This window comes from Amblyomma mixtum, chromosome 4 (genome assembly GCF_055824585.1).
Source record: "Amblyomma mixtum isolate Tamu chromosome 4, ASM5582458v1, whole genome shotgun sequence".
NCBI lineage: Eukaryota > Metazoa > Arthropoda > Arachnida > Ixodida > Ixodidae > Amblyomma > Amblyomma mixtum.
In genome coordinates, this window is record NC_143015.1 from 158,078,755 (window position 1) to 158,096,876 (window position 18,122).

Genomic DNA, 18,122 nt, shown 5'->3' on the forward strand with positions numbered 1-18,122 from the left:
GGCTCCTGAAATTTCTACCACCTGGGGTTCTTTAACGTGCACTGACATCGCACAGTACACGGGAATGCACAATTTCGCCTCCATTGAAATTCGGCCGCCGCGGCCGGGTTCGAACCCGCGTCTTTCGGGTCAGCAGCCGAGCGCCGTAACAAATGAGCCACCGCGGCGGGTAAACCGTAATTATATCGGTGTCTATGCGATGCGGAGTTCTTGTGAACTGTGTACGTGATTGTTCTTTATTTCTAGGTTGCACACTAAACGAAAAGGAGTGAAAAGGACGTAACCTTTCCTTCACCGCACTCCCTTTTATAAAAGGTAGTGCGCTAGAGGACAGATTACTCCCTTTTGTAGCGAAAGCTACACTATGATACCTAACTCACACTACGCGTGACCAGCCGCCGACCTTGAATGACCTTGGTAGAGCTATGACTGGTGTTGCTATACGCTTATTTCTGGTTCTGGTTCGAGCCTGTGGCTGGTGTTGCTAAGCGTTTATGCCTTGCCTTGTGCGGTCTTGCCCTTTGACCTTGACCTTTCACCTTACTGTTGTTGTGGAGGTGTGGAACAAGTCACGTGACCTTCGCATGATACCACGTGATTGTGGCGTGATGAAGTGTGGGTGTGACGTCAGTGTCGATAGTTGTATACCGTATTGTGCGTTTTTATCGTAAAGACTTTCAAAAATTTTCCCGCCTCAACCGCTCGATCGTTTGCGGTGAAACTGCGCACAGAGCTTGCGCAATATGGTAACTTTTGTATCGTAGCAAGTTTTACAACGGTGCTTACTTAGTTGAGCCGTGCATGATGCGAAATCGTAGTTGTCTGCGTTGAGATCGTCTAACCAAAACTCGCAGACGCCGTTTTTTCGCTGAAGGGCGGCAGTGGCGCCATCTGTTTTCAGCAGTGAAAAGCGTCACGACAAAGTGCCGCGGCGATTTTGCAAATAATATCACCTGAAAGGTAAAGCCTCGTTAAATCAGTTGTTCTGCTATTTTTTTCGCTCAGTTAGCCGAAAAAGCGGCATATTCAAAGGGCACGCGTACAATGTAGGCACGCGCTTCATGCAACGCTCACCTCGGCTACCTCGGCGCCTTGTCGTGACGCTTTTCACTGCTGAAAACAGATGGCGCCACTGCCGCCCTTCAGCGAAAAAACGGCGTCTGCGGGTTTTGGTTCGACGATCTCTACGCAGTCAAGTACGATTTCGCATCATGCACGGCTCAACTAAGTAAGCACCGTTGTAAAACTTGCTACGATACAAAAGTTACCATATTGCGCAAGGTCTGTGCGCAGTTTCACCGCAAACGAGCGAGCGGTTGAGGCGGGAAAATTTTTGAAAGTCTTCACGATAAAAACGCACAATACGGTATAACCGCGAGCTTCGAGCCCCAGCTTTCGCTCCGGTTGACTCGGCTCGGCCAAGTCGAATCGGAGCCTAATTTTTTGCTCCCATATATATTTGAGTATATATTTGGTGTAGTTGAGTTCAGAGTGTAGGGTTGGTTTCTTCCCGCATCAGGGGCATACGTTAATTGTCCAACAAGGCAACAAGGCCATTGTGTCTATGCAAAAAAAAAGGCATAAACACAATGGCGGTCGTAGCAAACATGAAAGCGGCCAGTTTTCGTGAGTGCCTGAAAAAAAAATGGCTGAGGCTTAACTTGGTTACGCCTGGAGAATGCGAAGCATCATCGTGTCGCGTAATTTGGAGGCGCACAACCACAGCGACGGCGCGAGGTGGGCCCCCGCTTCTCCACTGTCGTGACGTCATCAAGTCACGTGGTGTGACGTCATGTATCACGTGATTTGGAGGCGCACAACCACAGCGACGGCGCGAGGTGGGCCCCCGTTTCTGCACTGCCGTGACGCCATCGTGTCACGTGGTGTGGCATCACGTGTCACGTGATTTGGAGGCGCACAACCACAGCGACGGCGCGAGGTGGGCCCCCATTTCTCCACTGTCGTGACGTCATCGTGTCACGTGGTGTGACGTCATGTATCACGTGATTTGGAGGCGCATAACTACGGTGAAGGGCTGAAGTGGTAGCTAAAGTAGTATGCTTCGCATAAAAAGTACACATACGGGGCCAGGTCACTAGCACTACTGACGCGTGCATGCCCGGTAAGAGGAAAGCCCTATGAAACTAAAAAGACTAAACCAAAGGAAGCAAAACCGGCCAACGTTGCGGTGATGCACCTCTTCTGACCAGACATGCACGAACTCATATTGTTGTTTGTATACATAGGTGCTTTATTCCATGACTAGCTACACAGTAAAACGACACTGCAATGTACAACCGTTCGCCGAGATGTTTCTGTCTCGGTCCTTTCAAAACTTTGTTGGTGTGTTCGCGTTATAACTTCATCCTTGCATCTGTCGCAAGTGTTTTTCACTTCTATGGCGTTCATTCCTGTCAGCCTATCTCAACGCATAACTAACATCAGAGATGCACAAAACCTTCATTGCGCCTTAAGAAAGTGGGACATTTGGGCGCATTGCTGGTACTTCGGCGATTACATCGGACTATCCTTCGTCTTAAGAGGTTACCGCAGGACAAAATTTAGGATTTACGTGTTCTCTGACCAGCCATTGCGACCACTAAAATTAGTTATGTGCAGGAAGTTACGCTGTATGTAGGAGTACAACTGTTACCTTACTACGGCTGTATCAAGCCCTTGTAAAACTCTTCGTGGCTGCAACAGCGCTATATCAGAAACTATAAAATCGATGTTTAGTTGAGCTCAGGCTAAGAATTCGGTGTTGAGTGCCCTCATAAAAATTCCTGATTACAGACAATATAATCTCGGTGTGGTTCCACTGTCGGTCAACATAAACTCAACAGAAACTCATTAACATATCTACTGTTGATGGCTCGCGAGTGTCAACAGAACATGCTTGTTGTCTTGAAGGGGAATATATTTATAGAGGTCTCAATACCGAGAAGAACCCTCAGCGAGGCAGTGCCGTTTCGGCTTGGTGCTTAAGCGTGACGTCCCAATGACGTCACTCATGGTGGGTCGAGTCGCCGCCACTATGGCCATGATCTGAGCCTTCCTCAGTGTGGTGGGTGTCGTGCACAGGGGTTTCCGAGTCGGGCGTAGCCGCGTGTCCGTGGGCTTCGTCGTGTCCGTGGGCTCCGTCGTGTGCGTGGGTTTCGTCGTGTCCGTGAGTTCCGTCGTGCCCGGCGGCTACCGGCTCGCAGTGTCCCGCAGCGTGTCCGTGCTCGTCATCATTCGGCTTTACTACGCAGTGGTGCCCTTCAGCACACTTGTCGTTGTGGTCCGGGTGGCATTCCTCGTTGGCACACTGTGGGAACAAATTGTGCGGAACAAATTGTGTTTTTCTCTTATATAATCTGCATTGGATGGTCACCCAACTTAGCGCGAACGTTCTTCAGCAGGGGGAGATTGCAGTGTTGAAAAAACGACTCACACTGCACGCTTGCGTTTCTCACAGGCGATTCCCCATACAAAAATTTTTTAGACAGTCTATAGACTGGTTTGGTTTGGTTTATGGGGTTGAACGTCCCAAAGCAACTCAGGCTATGAGAGATGCCATAGGGAAGGGCTCCGGAAATTTCGACCACCTGGGGTTCTTTAAAGTGCACTGACATCGCACGGGTCTCTAGAATTTCGCCTCCATCGAAATTCGACTGCCGCGGCCGGGATCAAACCCGCGTCTTTCGGTTCAGCAGCCGAGCACCATAACCACTGAGCCACCGCGGCGGCAGTCTATGACTGTCCATACACTTCTGTCTAAACAGTTTATACACTTTCTATTGACAAATCGTACAGAACAATCTATAGGCAATACCGGTGCTATAGACAGTCTATAGATTTATGGCCGTGCACTTTTAGTAGACTTTTGTCTATAGACAGCCTATAGACTATGAATAGACAAAAAGAAATATCAGTAGAAGGCAGTCGAGTCTATAGGACGTCTATAGACTGTCTGCACACCATTTCTATAAGGGTCGATTCCTTGATGATGCCAAGAAAAAACAACTCACTTACGTATTACTTCGGCACGTCATTCCAAAATTTTGAAAGAATGAATCTCTAGACGGTGAGAGACATGAGGAGGACTATGTAATTATGCTTCTTGCTAATTACCGTTTTTTATGAAATATTTGATACAGACATGTTAGATGTATTTTCCTTAGCCGAGTGAATATAGTTTCCCAATCATATTTACCTCGATAGACCTATCCCTTCTTAGCTACTGATATGGGATAAACCTTGCTGTTTTGTTTTGAATGTTTAGCTGTTTATTTTATTGCTCAATATTATTTCGAAAGGTGAAGCATGGCACAAGATTCTTCAATCCTCGATCTAACATACGTTTTAGCTACGTCATACTAGAAGAACGCAGGGATTGCATAACACGGCGAATTTTTTTAATTTTTCTTCGATTTTAAGGTCCTTGTCCCAACTTGCCGCTACGAAAATGAAAGAAACGTCTCGCGAATAGATTTTCTCAAAGCATTTCATATGTAAAAGCACTCCATGACCGGCTCGCCTGTGTAATGGCTGCAGACTAGTTAGACCTGCATACAATGCAATAGTGCCGACAAGTCACATATCTCAAGCGCGAACACTTTTGAGAATTTGGTGCTTGGTTTTCCAAAGCCTAGCTTTCTGGAGCCAGCTGTGGCTTCTACTTCACTGCGTACGCATTTTGATGTGGATTGTAGCCTACTGCTATCCCCGCGATGAAGATCTGTGCACCTCGACCTAACTGATTAATGGATGAATGACTTCTGTAGGCGTTCTTTTTGATTCAGGGTGGTCGTTAGCGCCCTATACCTCGAAAATTGCGCGGCTATCTTTATTATTTCATATTTTAAGGCGGAAGCCTTTAATGCTTCATCGTTGTAAGCAGGAGTTGTCGGCAGAAATGTCACGCTTTTCAATTGGTCGAAACGGTCGTGACGTCACAGTGCACGAATTTCAAACGGGGCCAATTGTACTTTGGCTAGTAACCATGCAACCAATTGAAGGGATCGTATAGTGATGCTCTAAGTAAGTGGGAATGAGTTTGGCTAGTAACCATACAACCAATTGAAGGGATCGTATAGTGATGCTCTAAGTGGGAATGATTTTAGTTCATTGCTTAATTACCCAATTAGCCTAATTAACCTTTCTAGTCAGGCCAAATAAATAAATAAAACCGAGTAGGAAGTTCGTCGAGTTCGGGAATCGAACCCCGGTCTCCGGAGAGCGAGACGAGCATGCTAGCCACTACGCCACTTCAGCTCGATGGTTTGGAATGAACAAAGGCGCGTCTAGTGAATACGGTGTCTTCGTTCACTCCCAACTTCCTCCCTTCCCGTTACGGCGAGGTTCTGGTGTCCACCGAGATATGCGAGACAGATACATTTCCTGTCCTCAAAAACCAATTTACCGAGGAGCAAGGCGTAGAACCGAACGGGCGATGGCGTTCTATGGACTCCCTGGCAGCGTTGCAAGACGCTGTCGCATTTCGCTCTTGGAGGCAAGCCTTAACATCTTAACAACACATCAATCACACAAGCAGCAATACCGCGCCTAAGGCTTTCGCCTCACCGCGCTTTAGGTCAACGAAGTGACCCCTCAATTTTTTAACTTTCATCCTGTTCTGGCTCTTTGTCATTCTAAGCTATTTCCTTTTCATATTCATAGATTAATATTTTTATGGTGGTGACGGCGCAGGAAGCTCCGAACCTTCAGCTGGAGTTCTTGAGGACTACACTCAACAATTGTAGACAAAAAGATTTTTGGTGGGAAACAGTTCATGAACGCAATTTTTTTTTCATCGAATGTAAGATTTCAGAATAACAATCAATATATCCGCAGGCCACCCGACGGTAGTCTTGCATTTTATTTTTATTTTTGTGCTATCAACGTTTCTGCTATCATCAAAAGCGTGTCCCATTGCTTTTCTATGGCAGTCTTAACTGCTCGATGCGATCGATGGAATCACTTGCTGCTGACCATTACCTTCAACATTTCCATAATAGTATCGCACAGGCCGCCGCGGTGGCTCAGTGGCTATGGTGCTCGGCTGCTGACCCAAAAGACGCGGGTTCGATCCCGGCCGCGGCGGCTGAAAGTTTCTTTGCAGGAGAAATTCTGGAGGCCTGTGTACTGTGCGATGTCAGTGCACGTTAAAGAACCGCAGGTGGTCGAAATTTCCGGAGCCCTTCACTACGGCGTCTCTCATAGCCTTGGTCGCTTTGGGACGTTAAACCCCACAAACCAAACCAGTATCGCACAATTTTTCGTTATTAAAATTTTTTGTCAAGGTATGTTGGAGCTCTACGGTTTTTACAGACTATTACGATATTTGTTTGTTTTTCCAGTATGTGGGAAGCAAACCCAACCAAGTTTGGTTAACATCTATGCTTCTCATTAATGTCATCTGCCCTCATCATCATCATCATCAGCAGCAGCAGCAGCAGCAGCCTGACTACGCCCACTGCAGGGCAAATGCCTCTCCCATGTCTCTCCAACTAACCCTGTCCTTCGCCAGTTGCGGCCACCGTATCCCCGCGAACTTCTTAATCTCATCCGCCCACCTAACTTTCTGCCGCCCCCTGCTACGTTTGCCTTCCCTTGGAATCCACTACCTTGCCTTCGCATTACATGCCCTGCCCAAGCCCTCTGCTTTGTCCTGGTTTCGACTAATCCCTTTATCCGCCCCTTATCGCTAATACTGGCTATACAGAAGTGTTGCTTCAAACCTTTATCCGCCCAATGACACTATACCGAGTATGAGGGGACCTGGAAAAGCAAACTGGCCAACCACTTTTTCGCCCTGTCCCTCCCTGCCTTCTATCCCCCTGACACGACGCGTCCGCTGCCACGGGGCTTCGATTTCATTGTACCATTCCAGAGCACGTCTCCGTGCGGAAGGGTTAGGGTTCATAGCGTCGCTCATTACGCACCTTGTTGCAGTAGTCACAGCAGCCACAGGCGTCCTTGTGGCTTCCGCAATGGCACTCGTGCTTGGGACAGGTCTCGGGGTCACAGGTCACACCCTCGCAGTGCGGTTCCGAGGTCGCGTACACGCTGCCCGTGGAAATCGCAGAGCAAGCATTACACTTCTATAGAACTGGTTGTCTTTAGCTGTGTCGCCATTCAGTGGAGAGCCTTAAACAGTCGTGCAAAGTAAAGCAAAAAGCTCATAGACATTAAACATCACCGCACTGTGCAAAGCTCAGGTCCGTGCGGCTGAAGAAGAGACGGAAATAACGAAACAATCGGCATCGCCGTAATTCTAACTCCAACGCGACCGAAGCTAGTTTGAATTAACAGGATCCTTTTTTTAATGCGCTTGACGCTGAGTGAACCAATGCGTCGAATCGAATGAACCAATAGTTAGGATTCAGCGAGCTTGAATTAACAATATTCCACTGCAACAATAGAAAGAGAAAAATAGCTCCCAGATTTTAGGACTTTCTCCTTGCTGTAAGAGTGAAAACGATAGCTTTGTTTCTACAAATAGTTGCTCGGCTCTAATAGCTCCACGACTTTATCCGCAGCCCAGCGGTTTTAGCACCGAGAAGTCCACGGAGTCTCTTTCCGTTCGACCAACAGTTCTCGTTTTTTTTTCTTGTTTGGTAACCCTCGGTGCTTCGCATTTGGACAAGACCCTGAAAGATTTTCTGCGGCACTCTAACAACCTGAAGTCTCTGTGAGAACTCATCTACAACCATGGTTATTGAACCAAGTCATCATCATCATCAGCAGCAGCAGCCTGACTACTCCCACTGCAGGGCAAAGGCCTCTCCCATTAATCCCATTGTCTCTCCAGTTAATCCTCTCCTTTGCCAGTTGCGGTCACCGTATCCCCGCAAACTTCTTAATCTCGTCCGCCCACCTAGCTTTCTGCCACCCCCCGCTACGCTTGCCTTCTCTTGGAATCCACTCCGTTACCCTTAAGGACCAGCGGTTATCTTGCCTTCGCATTACATGCCCTGCCCAAGCCCATTTCTTCCTCTTGATTTCAACTAAGATGTCATTAACCCGCGTTTGTTCCCTCACCCACTCCGCCCGATTTCGATCTCTTAACGTTACACCTATCATTTTTCTTTCCATAGCTAACTGCGTTGTCCTTAACTTAAGCTGAACCCTCTTTGTTAGCCTCCACGTTTCTGCCCCGTAGCCGAGTACCGGTAAGATACAGCTGTTGTATACTTTTCTCTTGAAGGATATCACGATTCGTCTTCTCTATTATTAAGCATGTTAAACATGGTCTGGAGGAGTAGTTGGTAAAAGGCTCGCTTGCACAACTGCGGCCACTGAGTGTCTCTGTCTGCCTAAGACGCGCCCCTCCCAACAGTTACCAGCGAAACAGGCTGAACTCGTATGTAAATAAATAATTGCAGAACTTACCAGACAGCGGCCGCTGCAAGGAGGAAAAATGCTAGAGCAATCTTCATGTTGGTCCTGAAATAATGAAAAAATGTACTCGCTTCAATTACCTTTTCTTTTTGTTTGTCTGTTTGGAACGTGCAAGCCCCTCTTGGCCGCCGGTGAGCGGTGCTAGCAACTGCCCGACCGCTGTGTGGCGTTTATGCGTGTGGATTTCTAAACACCTCAAACGCTCAGTATAAAGCCTTTTGTTTTGAATTTATTTTAAATCGCAAGTGAAAATTTTGGCAAGGAATAATATAAATGCACGCTAGGTATTATCGGGGTAGTTGAACATGACAATTAAAATCTCTCCTATAGCTTAAAACTCTTGAACAGAGAACATTACTATGGCAAGCTTGAACCAGAACATACACTTTACTTCTAGGTTCACATGGCAAGCATACCTTCCACGTATAGCTTTCGAAGTAGACCAAATGCAGAGCTCCGCAGTTAAGAAACCATATCTAAACCTATTAAGCCGAGTAACCACAGCAAATATTTTTTTCGCGTTTTAGGGATTAATTTATAAGTCATGTATTACTAACCACCATATTGCTACCCAGATTGGGCGCCGATACCAGCATACCATCGCTTTGAATACGGGAGAACAAAAGGAGGTATTCAATTCTGAGTAAAAACAGCCATAAAAACTCGACACATATACAGAGAGGTGACAACAAAACATTCGCGCTTCGACTTTTTTGCGCGTGATTTGTGCTTTACTGGCTTGTTCCGGGATAGATGAATATCTTCCTTGTTTTCTATACCCTTAACTCTTTGTTCCATCTCATAAAGTACTGCACAAGTTAATAGTGCACCTGCTAACATCATTGTAAAAGCTGAAAGTATACATGCGAAAAGTGAATAGCGCTTTACAAAAAACATTACAAAAGGAACTGTCCCGTCCTCATTATTGAACTCCAACCGTATCGGACACCAACGTCATTAAAAAGCGCAGATGAAAGTTTAATGCTCTTTTTTTTTAGTTTTCATAGTGAATAGGAAGATTCCCAAGTAATCTTACACGGTAAATGTTTTAGTTAACACGCCCTAGCAGGATACCACGAAGCAGTCAAACTGCGCGGTACGTTGGGAATAGGCTTACGTGGATGTTGTCCGCCAAGTGTCTGCAGTCCAGTCGGAAATCCTCAGCGGGTGCTAAAGATTAAAAACTGAAAGTGGCCTTCACTTATATACCTCCTTCCTAGACTCCTCGAAAGCACTAAACACATAAAAAATGAGTGATGGCCTGTTTTGCGCATCACGCTGAATGGGGAACTTCAAGAAGTCTGGCGCCACGAACGTCTCCTCATTCAAAAGAAAAATAAGTAAAACCACGTGCCACTCAAGTACAATACGCCAGCCTCATTGGCTAAGTCTTGCTGTGACGTAATCTGTTGTCACTTTGAGAGAAGGAAACTCAAGAAACACGACGCCAGCTTGCGGGAGCTCCTCAAGGACGGGGACCCATCCATGGGGCTGAACGGCCAAGGACAAGCGATAGACTTCACATATAAATAAGTGGTCTATTGCTTTTGTACAAACAGTACCACACATAATGAAGTAAGTTTCCTGCCAACGCATATTAGACGCAGAAGGAAAAAAAAATGTTAAGGCGATTTCCTTATTAAACAGAGTTGATAATATTGGAGAGTTCTCATACGGATCGAATGTTTCCTGCAGTCCGATTCGCATTCGATAATGTGACATTGGTTGTTTTCGAACACTGCCGAACATTAGAACACCATGCGATTAGTTCGCCCCAAGTTGGCTTCTCTTCTTTTTTCTGAACCTCGACGTGTTTACATCAGCATCGTGATGTGTGTTGCAATCGAATTTTATCTCGACGACTTGCGGATCGGTGTTAACCAGAACCTCTACTGCTTGAAGTGTGCGTAGTTAGGCAGCTTACTAACGCTAATTCATTCGTGGGTGCTCTCTAAATTATCGCTGCTCTCATCTTTCAATTTTTTTTAAAGATTGCATGGTACTCAGCTTAGCTTGATTCACAGTCTAACTTGGAAAAGGTGTTTCATGTCGCGAGCAATGCAGATTAAACGTCTTTAAGTCCTTGCCTGCATGACATTCTTTCTTTCGCCAATAAAAATATGAAATATTTGTTACTTCATTCGATATTCGAATTCAGTGTTTCCCGAACATTCGTATTCGGCTGTGTTCCTATTTGATTCTTTGAGCACCACTTAAAAGCGATGCACGTCTAATGCCTTCTTTAGAAAATCATTCGATCGTGGCAGACGTTATGCGTCAACCCCCGGCGAGATAATGAGCCAACATTAGTAAGCTTAAGAGTCGTCGCGCTACCTTTCGGCATTATGATTAACTGCTCAAAGCAAATGGAAACGTTGCGAGAGTCAGCATAGAGCAGCGGGTCCTCTGTCTTCTAATTTTGGACAACAATCCGCGTGAGGTGCCCCATACTTAAGCGGGAATTTCGCAGCTAGCATTAATTAAAGAATAACTTTTTGTAGCACGACCCATCTTAGTCATCCTCTTAGACAAACGTGCTTTCACTAACCAAACGCTTCGAGTAATGACAGGAAAGAAAGCGGTGAGTGGGGAAATTAACGTGTTTACTAATAATGCCCCCCCCCCCCCCCCCCCCCTTGTCATTTTTATGCCTTTCAAGCAACGGGGTGTACAGTCGGCTTCAGTTAGAATAAGAACTCTCAGTTGGCGTTTGAAACCTAAATTCATGGTTACAAAATGTTTATCAAGCTCATTCTTCCCTGATAATATTGCCCAGAAAACAAGGCGCGTATGTTTGCACTGGTACGAATTCAACATTCAATGTTCCAGAGTAATAAAGCGTTCGCCTTAATTTTGCTCTTAACTGTGCAGTTCGCCAATGCGATTACATATAATGGCGGAACTGCCTACACCAAAGACATGCCGGCCCTAATAAGTTCATAGTTCGGTAGGTGCACAGAAAAGCGGTTTGGAATGCAGATTTCGAACAGTCGAATATTCCTCACTCAACTTGCGACGCGTAGGTTTATAGGATACATGACCATATAAACCGATGCTACTTCTGACTAGTTAAGGATCGGTTTAGGGTGACACTGTACGAAACCTTGGCTCATATATGTGCTTTGCGTGAACAGCAAGCTCACCATGCCAAACGATAATAACGTGAGAAAAGTCGCTTACTTAACCATTATGCGTCCTCGAATAGAATTTGCTTCATCTACGTGGTCCCCTTATCAAAACTACCCAATCAACTTGCTTGAATCCGTACAAAATAGAGCCGCTTGTTTCATCGCACAAAAGTACAATTCCCATTAAAGCATCACTACGATAAAACTTGACATCTCTCTCGAACGATTAGATATTCGTCGCTTCATCGCTCTTTTATGCTTACTTGATAAATATCTTCACTGCACCATGTCAGTGCACGTTTAAGATCGCCAGGTGGTCGAAATTATTCCGGAGGCCTCCACTACGGCACCTCTTTATTCTTTCACTCCTACCTTCCTCCCTTCCCTTAGGGCGCGGTTCAGGTGTCCGCCGATATATGTGAGACAGATACTGCGTCATTTCCTTTCCTCAAAAAACAAATTTGCCAATTTGCCCCATGCCATTTCCCTTGTCCCTCGAGGAGCCTACACGCATTCCACGCCGCCTACATAATCAGTACAGCATTAAACGCATATACGGAAGAATCCAAGCCTTCAGTTCGTCTGCACTTCCAAGTGTCATTGTTACTTGGAATGATCTTCCTGACAGTATCGCATCTATCTACAACCACCAATCATCCCAAGACAAACATTTTTTTAATGACATTGTGTCTTGTTATAGGTTGTTCTGTCCCAAAAGTTCTTTGTCTCCTCGTTGTTAATGTAATATGTTTTGTTTTCTTGTACTGTTTAAACAATTCGCATTTTTATTATGGCCACTGCTTTTTCTTCAGATCTGTATTGGGCACTTGCGATGCATTCTTGCTACTTTACTTTTTTTGTTGCTCGTGGCGATGTATGTCTTTTAGCTAAGATTTGCCCTGTATAATTATAATTGATTTTACTTTTTGCCTTGTATTGCGCGTTGTATTTAACTAATTGTTCCTATCGTACATAATCCGTCATTTTGCCCGCCTTACTCAATGCCCTTCTAGGCCCTGCAAGGCATTTTAAATAAATAAATAAATAAACAACTCATCGGGTCAATCCCATTGTGTGAAAACGCGTGGTCCTACTTCATCACGACCATTATTTCACGGAAGCAGACTACCCGGGAAAACACTCTAGTGAAGCTCAGTGCTGCTATCGTGTTCCCTCATTCAAGGAGCGACGCGTTCTGTTTTTCGTAAACTTGAAGGAAATCTTGGAAATCCGAAGCTGCAGCGGCAATCACACAAGGACAGCAAGCGATGCATGGGTCGCGATGGCCAAGGGCACGGGCGGTTGGATGCGCATATGGCTGATAGCTCGATGCTGTGACTCTGCTCCGAGTAAGAGAGGCCGTGTAGCGTTTATCGAATACGGCTAGAAGGGAGAGCGACGCCAGAGTGACGCGTCTGAAGGCCCCGATTGCGCGGTATCTCGCAAGCACGCAAAACAAGAAACACTGCGAGCTCGGAGAGTTCCTTGGGACCGTGACACTATGGAACGTGGGATGACTTCATGTGACATAAGATTTGCGCTTTGTTTTCGGTCTTTTTTTTTCAAAGAAATTTTTTCTCTGCCCACTAAACGGAATAGTGATAGTGATTACTGTACAGCCCCTCCTCCTCTACACAGGAATTGAACCCTCTCTCATGCTCACCCCCAGATCACTTTACCACCGACTCCGCAAGGTTGGGAAAGCCCATCCTGCGATTGGCACTCTACAGCTGAGGTCGCCTGGATGTTATTTTCTTCACTCAGCACGAATACGTGTCAGTTCTTCGGTACGACGTACTACGCCAAAGGCGGTGCCAACACGACTTATCTATGAGAAGACCTGTCATGCAGCTATTCCTATTAAACCTAGGAAATTGCGTGAGACCTTAGGTCTTCACACATCGACCGCCGTTCATATTCTGACCACGGTCAATCTTTTCGCGAAAACACAACGAATGAACAAATAAAGTGATTAAGTGAAGGTGCAGTCCGTTTGAGAGATGCGCTTTTTCGTGAATCAACGTAAACTTGCTGAACTACATACCCGACATGCAAGCTACACAACAAGGTATGCGGAGACATGGATAGTCCCGACCCCACGGTTAAACTCGGGTAGAGAACGCCTGCAGTTCACTCTTCCTTCCCTGCTAAACGCGTATGTACCGTATTTTCCGGTGTATAAGACGCACCCTTGTATAAGACGCACCCGCCATATATGCAGGCTGTCATTGAAAAAGTTGGTATATAAGACGCACCCGTATATAAGACGCCCCCCTGTTTACCCAGTTAGGCTAGTGAGGATCAGTTAAACACGCTTGCGTGACCATCATGAAATTCACCGTGCCTGTGAGAAATTCGTAAGCAACACTAAGTGGTCAAAAAAGGCATCACTCACGCCATTCCCGCCCACGTTTTATTTCTACTTAAAACCTTGGAAGTCTTCACCTTCGGATGCGCTATCAAAAAAATTGCTGAGGCTCAGCTTGGCTAAGCCTTGGGAATGCGAAGCATCCCACGGCGACGGCGCGAGGTGGAGGCCGGCTCTCTCATCCGATGTCACGTGGTGTGACGTCACGGTGTCACGTGGCGTGACGGCTAGGGGTCCCACGGCGACGGCGCGAGGTGGAGGCCGGCTCTCTCATCCGATGTCACGTGGTGTGACGTCACGGTGTCACGTGGTTTCACGGCTAGGGGTCCCACGGTCTCCTTATTGAAGTATTAACCGTGTTACAACCGCATCATTGCTAGTGATATTTTTTCGGTAAAAAAGCTTGAAAATGAACCTGAGTAATTTCTGAACTCGCAAAAAAATACGAAAAATTCGCATATAAGACGCACCCTTGTATAGGACGCACCAGCAAGATTTTCGTAAAAAAACCGCGTCTTATACACCGGAAAATACGGTATATAACAATTTTGACCTTTTCAGTTCGTCAAACAGGTCTTTGCGTGCTTTGTATGCTAGCATGTAGGATTTTTGTTTTGTGTCTTTTTTTTCTTTGCTGCCATTGCTTGTGTTTACCCAATGTAAATATTGTGTCAATATTGTATAATGCTGTTTCATTTTCTCTTGTACCTGCTCATTATTGTATACTTGTTATCACGCTTTGCAACTGCCTTTTGTATTAAAAGCCTTGCTGTCAAGCTGCTGCCAAGCGAAAGGGGGCTGCAGCTTAGTCAAGCTGTCTCTCACAGCTTTTTCTGCGCGTCCGCTGTCTGTATCTTTACAAGGCAGAAATAAAGAATTTGAACTTTCCTCTGGTATAACCATCGTGTTTTATTAAAGCGTATGCTCATGGGCCAGAAACAAGCTTTTAAAACATGTCAGGAGTTAATTTTTTTTTGATTACCACAAGTGTTGTGATGAGCTCGCTAACTCGGCGACATGCTGAGACAAGAGGAGAGACCTCATTGAGCATATACTCAATTATTTTATAACTATTTACACACGGTCATCATGTGCATGGATGTCAGGTGCATGATATGTAGTACACATGGCCATCAGCTGGGTAAGAGTTTAACAACCATCAAACCGCAGAATCACACCAGGGCCCACACAAGCGGGGTGTCTGGTAACAGCTCGACGCCGGCCGCAGTCCGCGCTGCAGCGGGATCGCCGTCGGCCTCAAACCCGCGACCACACTGTCTCGGCTGGCTGCCGCCAGCCGCGCTCCACGAGCTTCGCGTCAAGCGTACGCATTCCGTTAATTTCAGAACAAATTCACGTTTCCGACCAATTGCTGGTCTTCCCGCAACTTTGACAACTCGCGAATACAAAAGTAAGACAACATTAAAAACAATATATCTATAAACATTGATAAAAATGGGCAGTGGTTTAGTTCTGCAGGATTGCGAAAGCACTTAGGAGAGAGAGAGAGAGGCGATGGAGAGCGCGCGGCGCGGCGGCGGCCCCGGCACGCTAGCTATGCGCCGCTACTGCGCATGCGCAACTGGCGAGCGCGGCGGCGGCACCTCTGAGTCACCCGCGCAGCGACGGCGGCGGCGCGCCAGCTGTGCGCCGTGTGACGTCACTGTTCCTCGCGCATGCGCAGTATGGCCTTGCCTCAGCTCCGCGAAATGGCTCGACGACTCGCGTAGTGTTGCTCTCGCAACAAAAAAGCATCAAGGAGCAAACAAACGCACCACTTCCATCACTTCTGTTCAAAATATTGGCATCATAGTCTGAGAGCGCCGTCTAAAGTCCGCGAGTAGAGTGACTCTGTCCGCGAGACCTAAGCGGTGCAACAGTGCGCCACTAATAACCATGCAAAGCCATAAAACTCCTCCACGACAAAGCGCGGAGGTTTACGACGCACAAGCACTTAGAGTTATTGATCAATTCTATCTCGCCCTACCATCAGCTTGCCGTCCCTATTAGCTCAGTTGCTAGAGCGACTGCTCCAGTGAAGCGGTATTCCCGGGTTCGAACCCTGGACCAGGACGAATTTTTCTTCAACTGCGAAGTTTCTGAGTAAGCTGTTAGCTTTCCTTTGAGGCCATATCCTTTCTGCCGTCACTGTTTTTTACATCACCCGGAAACATAGAACATGGTGGCCCGAGCGTCTAAACCTACTATAACTTTACAGTAGGCTAACTGACTTAAAGCAACTGAAAGGGTCACGATAGACGGTCATCTTGCCTCACCCCAAAATCATCTCTTAGTTCTAAACCTATGTCCCATGTTTACGACGATAGTTGAGCCTTCCACTACACCGATTCTCGCTGGAGGAAAGGGGGCGGGGGATAGAGAGGGGGGGGGGGGGGGGTAGAGGGAATATCGAGAAAAACAGTTACAAATGCGTCAGAAATCAACCCTTTGTGTCCGACCTTCATTAATGCAATAGGATTATATGGCTCTGTCGCGTCAGCAAAAAGTGCGCGCATATTTTGCACGCACGGTTACTTCGTTCTATAAAAATAAATGTGTGAAAGTGTGATTGTCACAGATAGTGTGTGATAAAATGTTGCCTTGAGAAAAATTTCGTTGATGAGGTGCAATTAATTAATTAAACGCGAAAAAATACACTTAGACGTCAAAATAGCCTTGGACGTCCATATAGTACGTGGACGTCAGAACATCCACGGACGACGTCGACATAGTATGTGGTCGTTTTGGTTTCGCATTTCTCCAATGCGGGTTGCCGCAGTGATCTCTCTATTTCTCGCAGACATGCCCCGAGGCGAAGCCTGGCGTGCTGAACCTGCACATGGTGCCCTACTGGCGCCTGGACGCTTCGGACACCTTCGAGAATGTGTACGAGAACTGGGCCAAACCCACGCTGTCCGCCGTCGTCGAAGAACTCTCGCCAAACTCCCCGCGGCGCTTCTCGTTCGACCAGGTGGGTGAACAAGTAACCATTGTGCAAGCCTACATGTTTAAATTACCGCACATAATTAGGCGGGTTTTTCGACTCCAACTTTGGAGCAATCAATCAGCGTTAACAGGTGGGGGCCTAGAGGAGCATACGGGACTTTCCCGAAAGTCAGCCTGGTTATGCTCAGCTGAAATGGCTGACTTCACAACCTTATTACGATTGTTGCGACCTTGCGACGCGACGGTCAAGGATGGGCTCACCCTACCGCCCATTAGTGTGTTTTTTCCATCCATCAATGTGTCTCCCACTTGTCGCTTTCCGCCACATGACCTTCTGGCCCGGGGAACGCCTGGGGGGGGGGGGGGGGGGGGGGAGGGGGTTTGGAGGCTCGCGCTCTGGTCTTCCGAAGAAATCAGTTAGGAGCCTTGCCGGCTCACCCAAAGCGGAAGTTCTTTGTATGAGCGCGGTCGCCGATGCCCCCCAAAAGTGCCGCGGTTGGAAGGGGCTTGCTTTGGACTGCGTGGGGAGAATCAGTTGTACTCCGGACGCCGAACTACGAGCAGCTAGCTCCGCTGACTGCTCGAGCGTTCCAAGAGATGTGCAGTTGTTGGCTATTGATCCTCTGTACTTAATCTGTAAATAAATTCAGCGAGTTAAGTTTTCATCGACTGGATCAAGTTAGATCATTTGTGATTTGGCCATCGAATAGCGGCAGCGACGCACAGTTACAACAACGATATTCACAATCCCTAATGCGTTATTGCACTCGTTCTGACTTACAGCACGTCCATATTGAACCAGCTGATGTTTCTGCTTTTAACTACATCAGTCATCTTTCCCATAGAGGGCTAAATTTGCATAAGCATTCAATGTACTTCATACTTTTTATCCACGGCTAAGCGCTCAAGTTTTGAGCTCCCGAGAGAACCCAATGCTTCGAGAACTGAGCTCCAAAAACTCACCTATTCCCACATGCTCCAGCGTTACCGACTCTCCCGCAGAATATACTGACCATCTCACAAAAAACCCTGGTGAGAGGAGGCGGCATCGTGCCGCCAAATCCAGATTAACACTTTCCCCTTTCTTGCGCTGATAGCAAATATTTTACCCCACACACTACCCCACGAATGGCCATTTTTGTGGCGCTCATAGAACCCTCTACCATACCACATAGGAATGCCGCAGCCGCCGCGGTTATAGCGCTCGGCTGCTGACCCGAAAGACGCGGGTTCGATCCCGGCCTCAGCGGTCCCGTGTGCTGTGCGATCTCAGTGCACGTTGAAGAACCCCGGGT

The 18,122-nt window shown here is 46.9% G+C and overlaps 2 protein-coding genes across 2 annotated transcripts in view; one reads left to right on the top strand and one right to left on the bottom strand.

Moving 5' to 3' along the window:
* The window catches only part of LOC149348949 (lysosomal alpha-mannosidase-like), a 278,443-nt gene that overhangs the window by 222,316 nt on the left and 38,005 nt on the right, over positions 1–18,122 (top strand). Inside the window, exon 2 of the mRNA XM_089541055.1 lies at positions 16,682–16,852. Coding sequence (XP_089397181.1) covers positions 16,682–16,852 — 171 coding nt within the window. The remainder of the gene's footprint in view (positions 1–16,681; positions 16,853–18,122) is intronic.
* LOC149348963 (uncharacterized) lies at positions 2,228–9,657 on the bottom strand. The gene is made up of 4 exons (XM_089541052.1): positions 9,503–9,657; positions 8,377–8,430; positions 6,927–7,050; positions 2,228–3,307 (listed from the first exon to the last, which is right to left on the bottom strand). Exons 2-4 carry the CDS (start codon positions 8,421–8,423, stop codon positions 3,005–3,007), a joined length of 474 nt encoding a protein of 157 aa, XP_089397178.1. The 5' UTR covers positions 8,424–8,430; positions 9,503–9,657; the 3' UTR covers positions 2,228–3,004.

Bases quoted from the DNA above. Each gene is read 5' to 3' on its own strand.
- LOC149348963 (XM_089541052.1), bottom strand. From the start codon at position 8,423: ATGAAGATTGCTCTAGCATTTTTCCTCCTTGCAGCGGCCGCTGTCTG. The intron at 7,051-8,376 runs GTAAGTTCTGCA...TTCCACGGGCAG, and splicing joins CTTGCAGCGGCCGCTGTCTG to CGTGTACGCGACCTCGGAAC. The intron at 3,308-6,926 runs GTGCGTAATGAG...TTGTTCCCACAG, and splicing joins GCTGTGACTACTGCAACAAG to TGTGCCAACGAGGAATGCCA.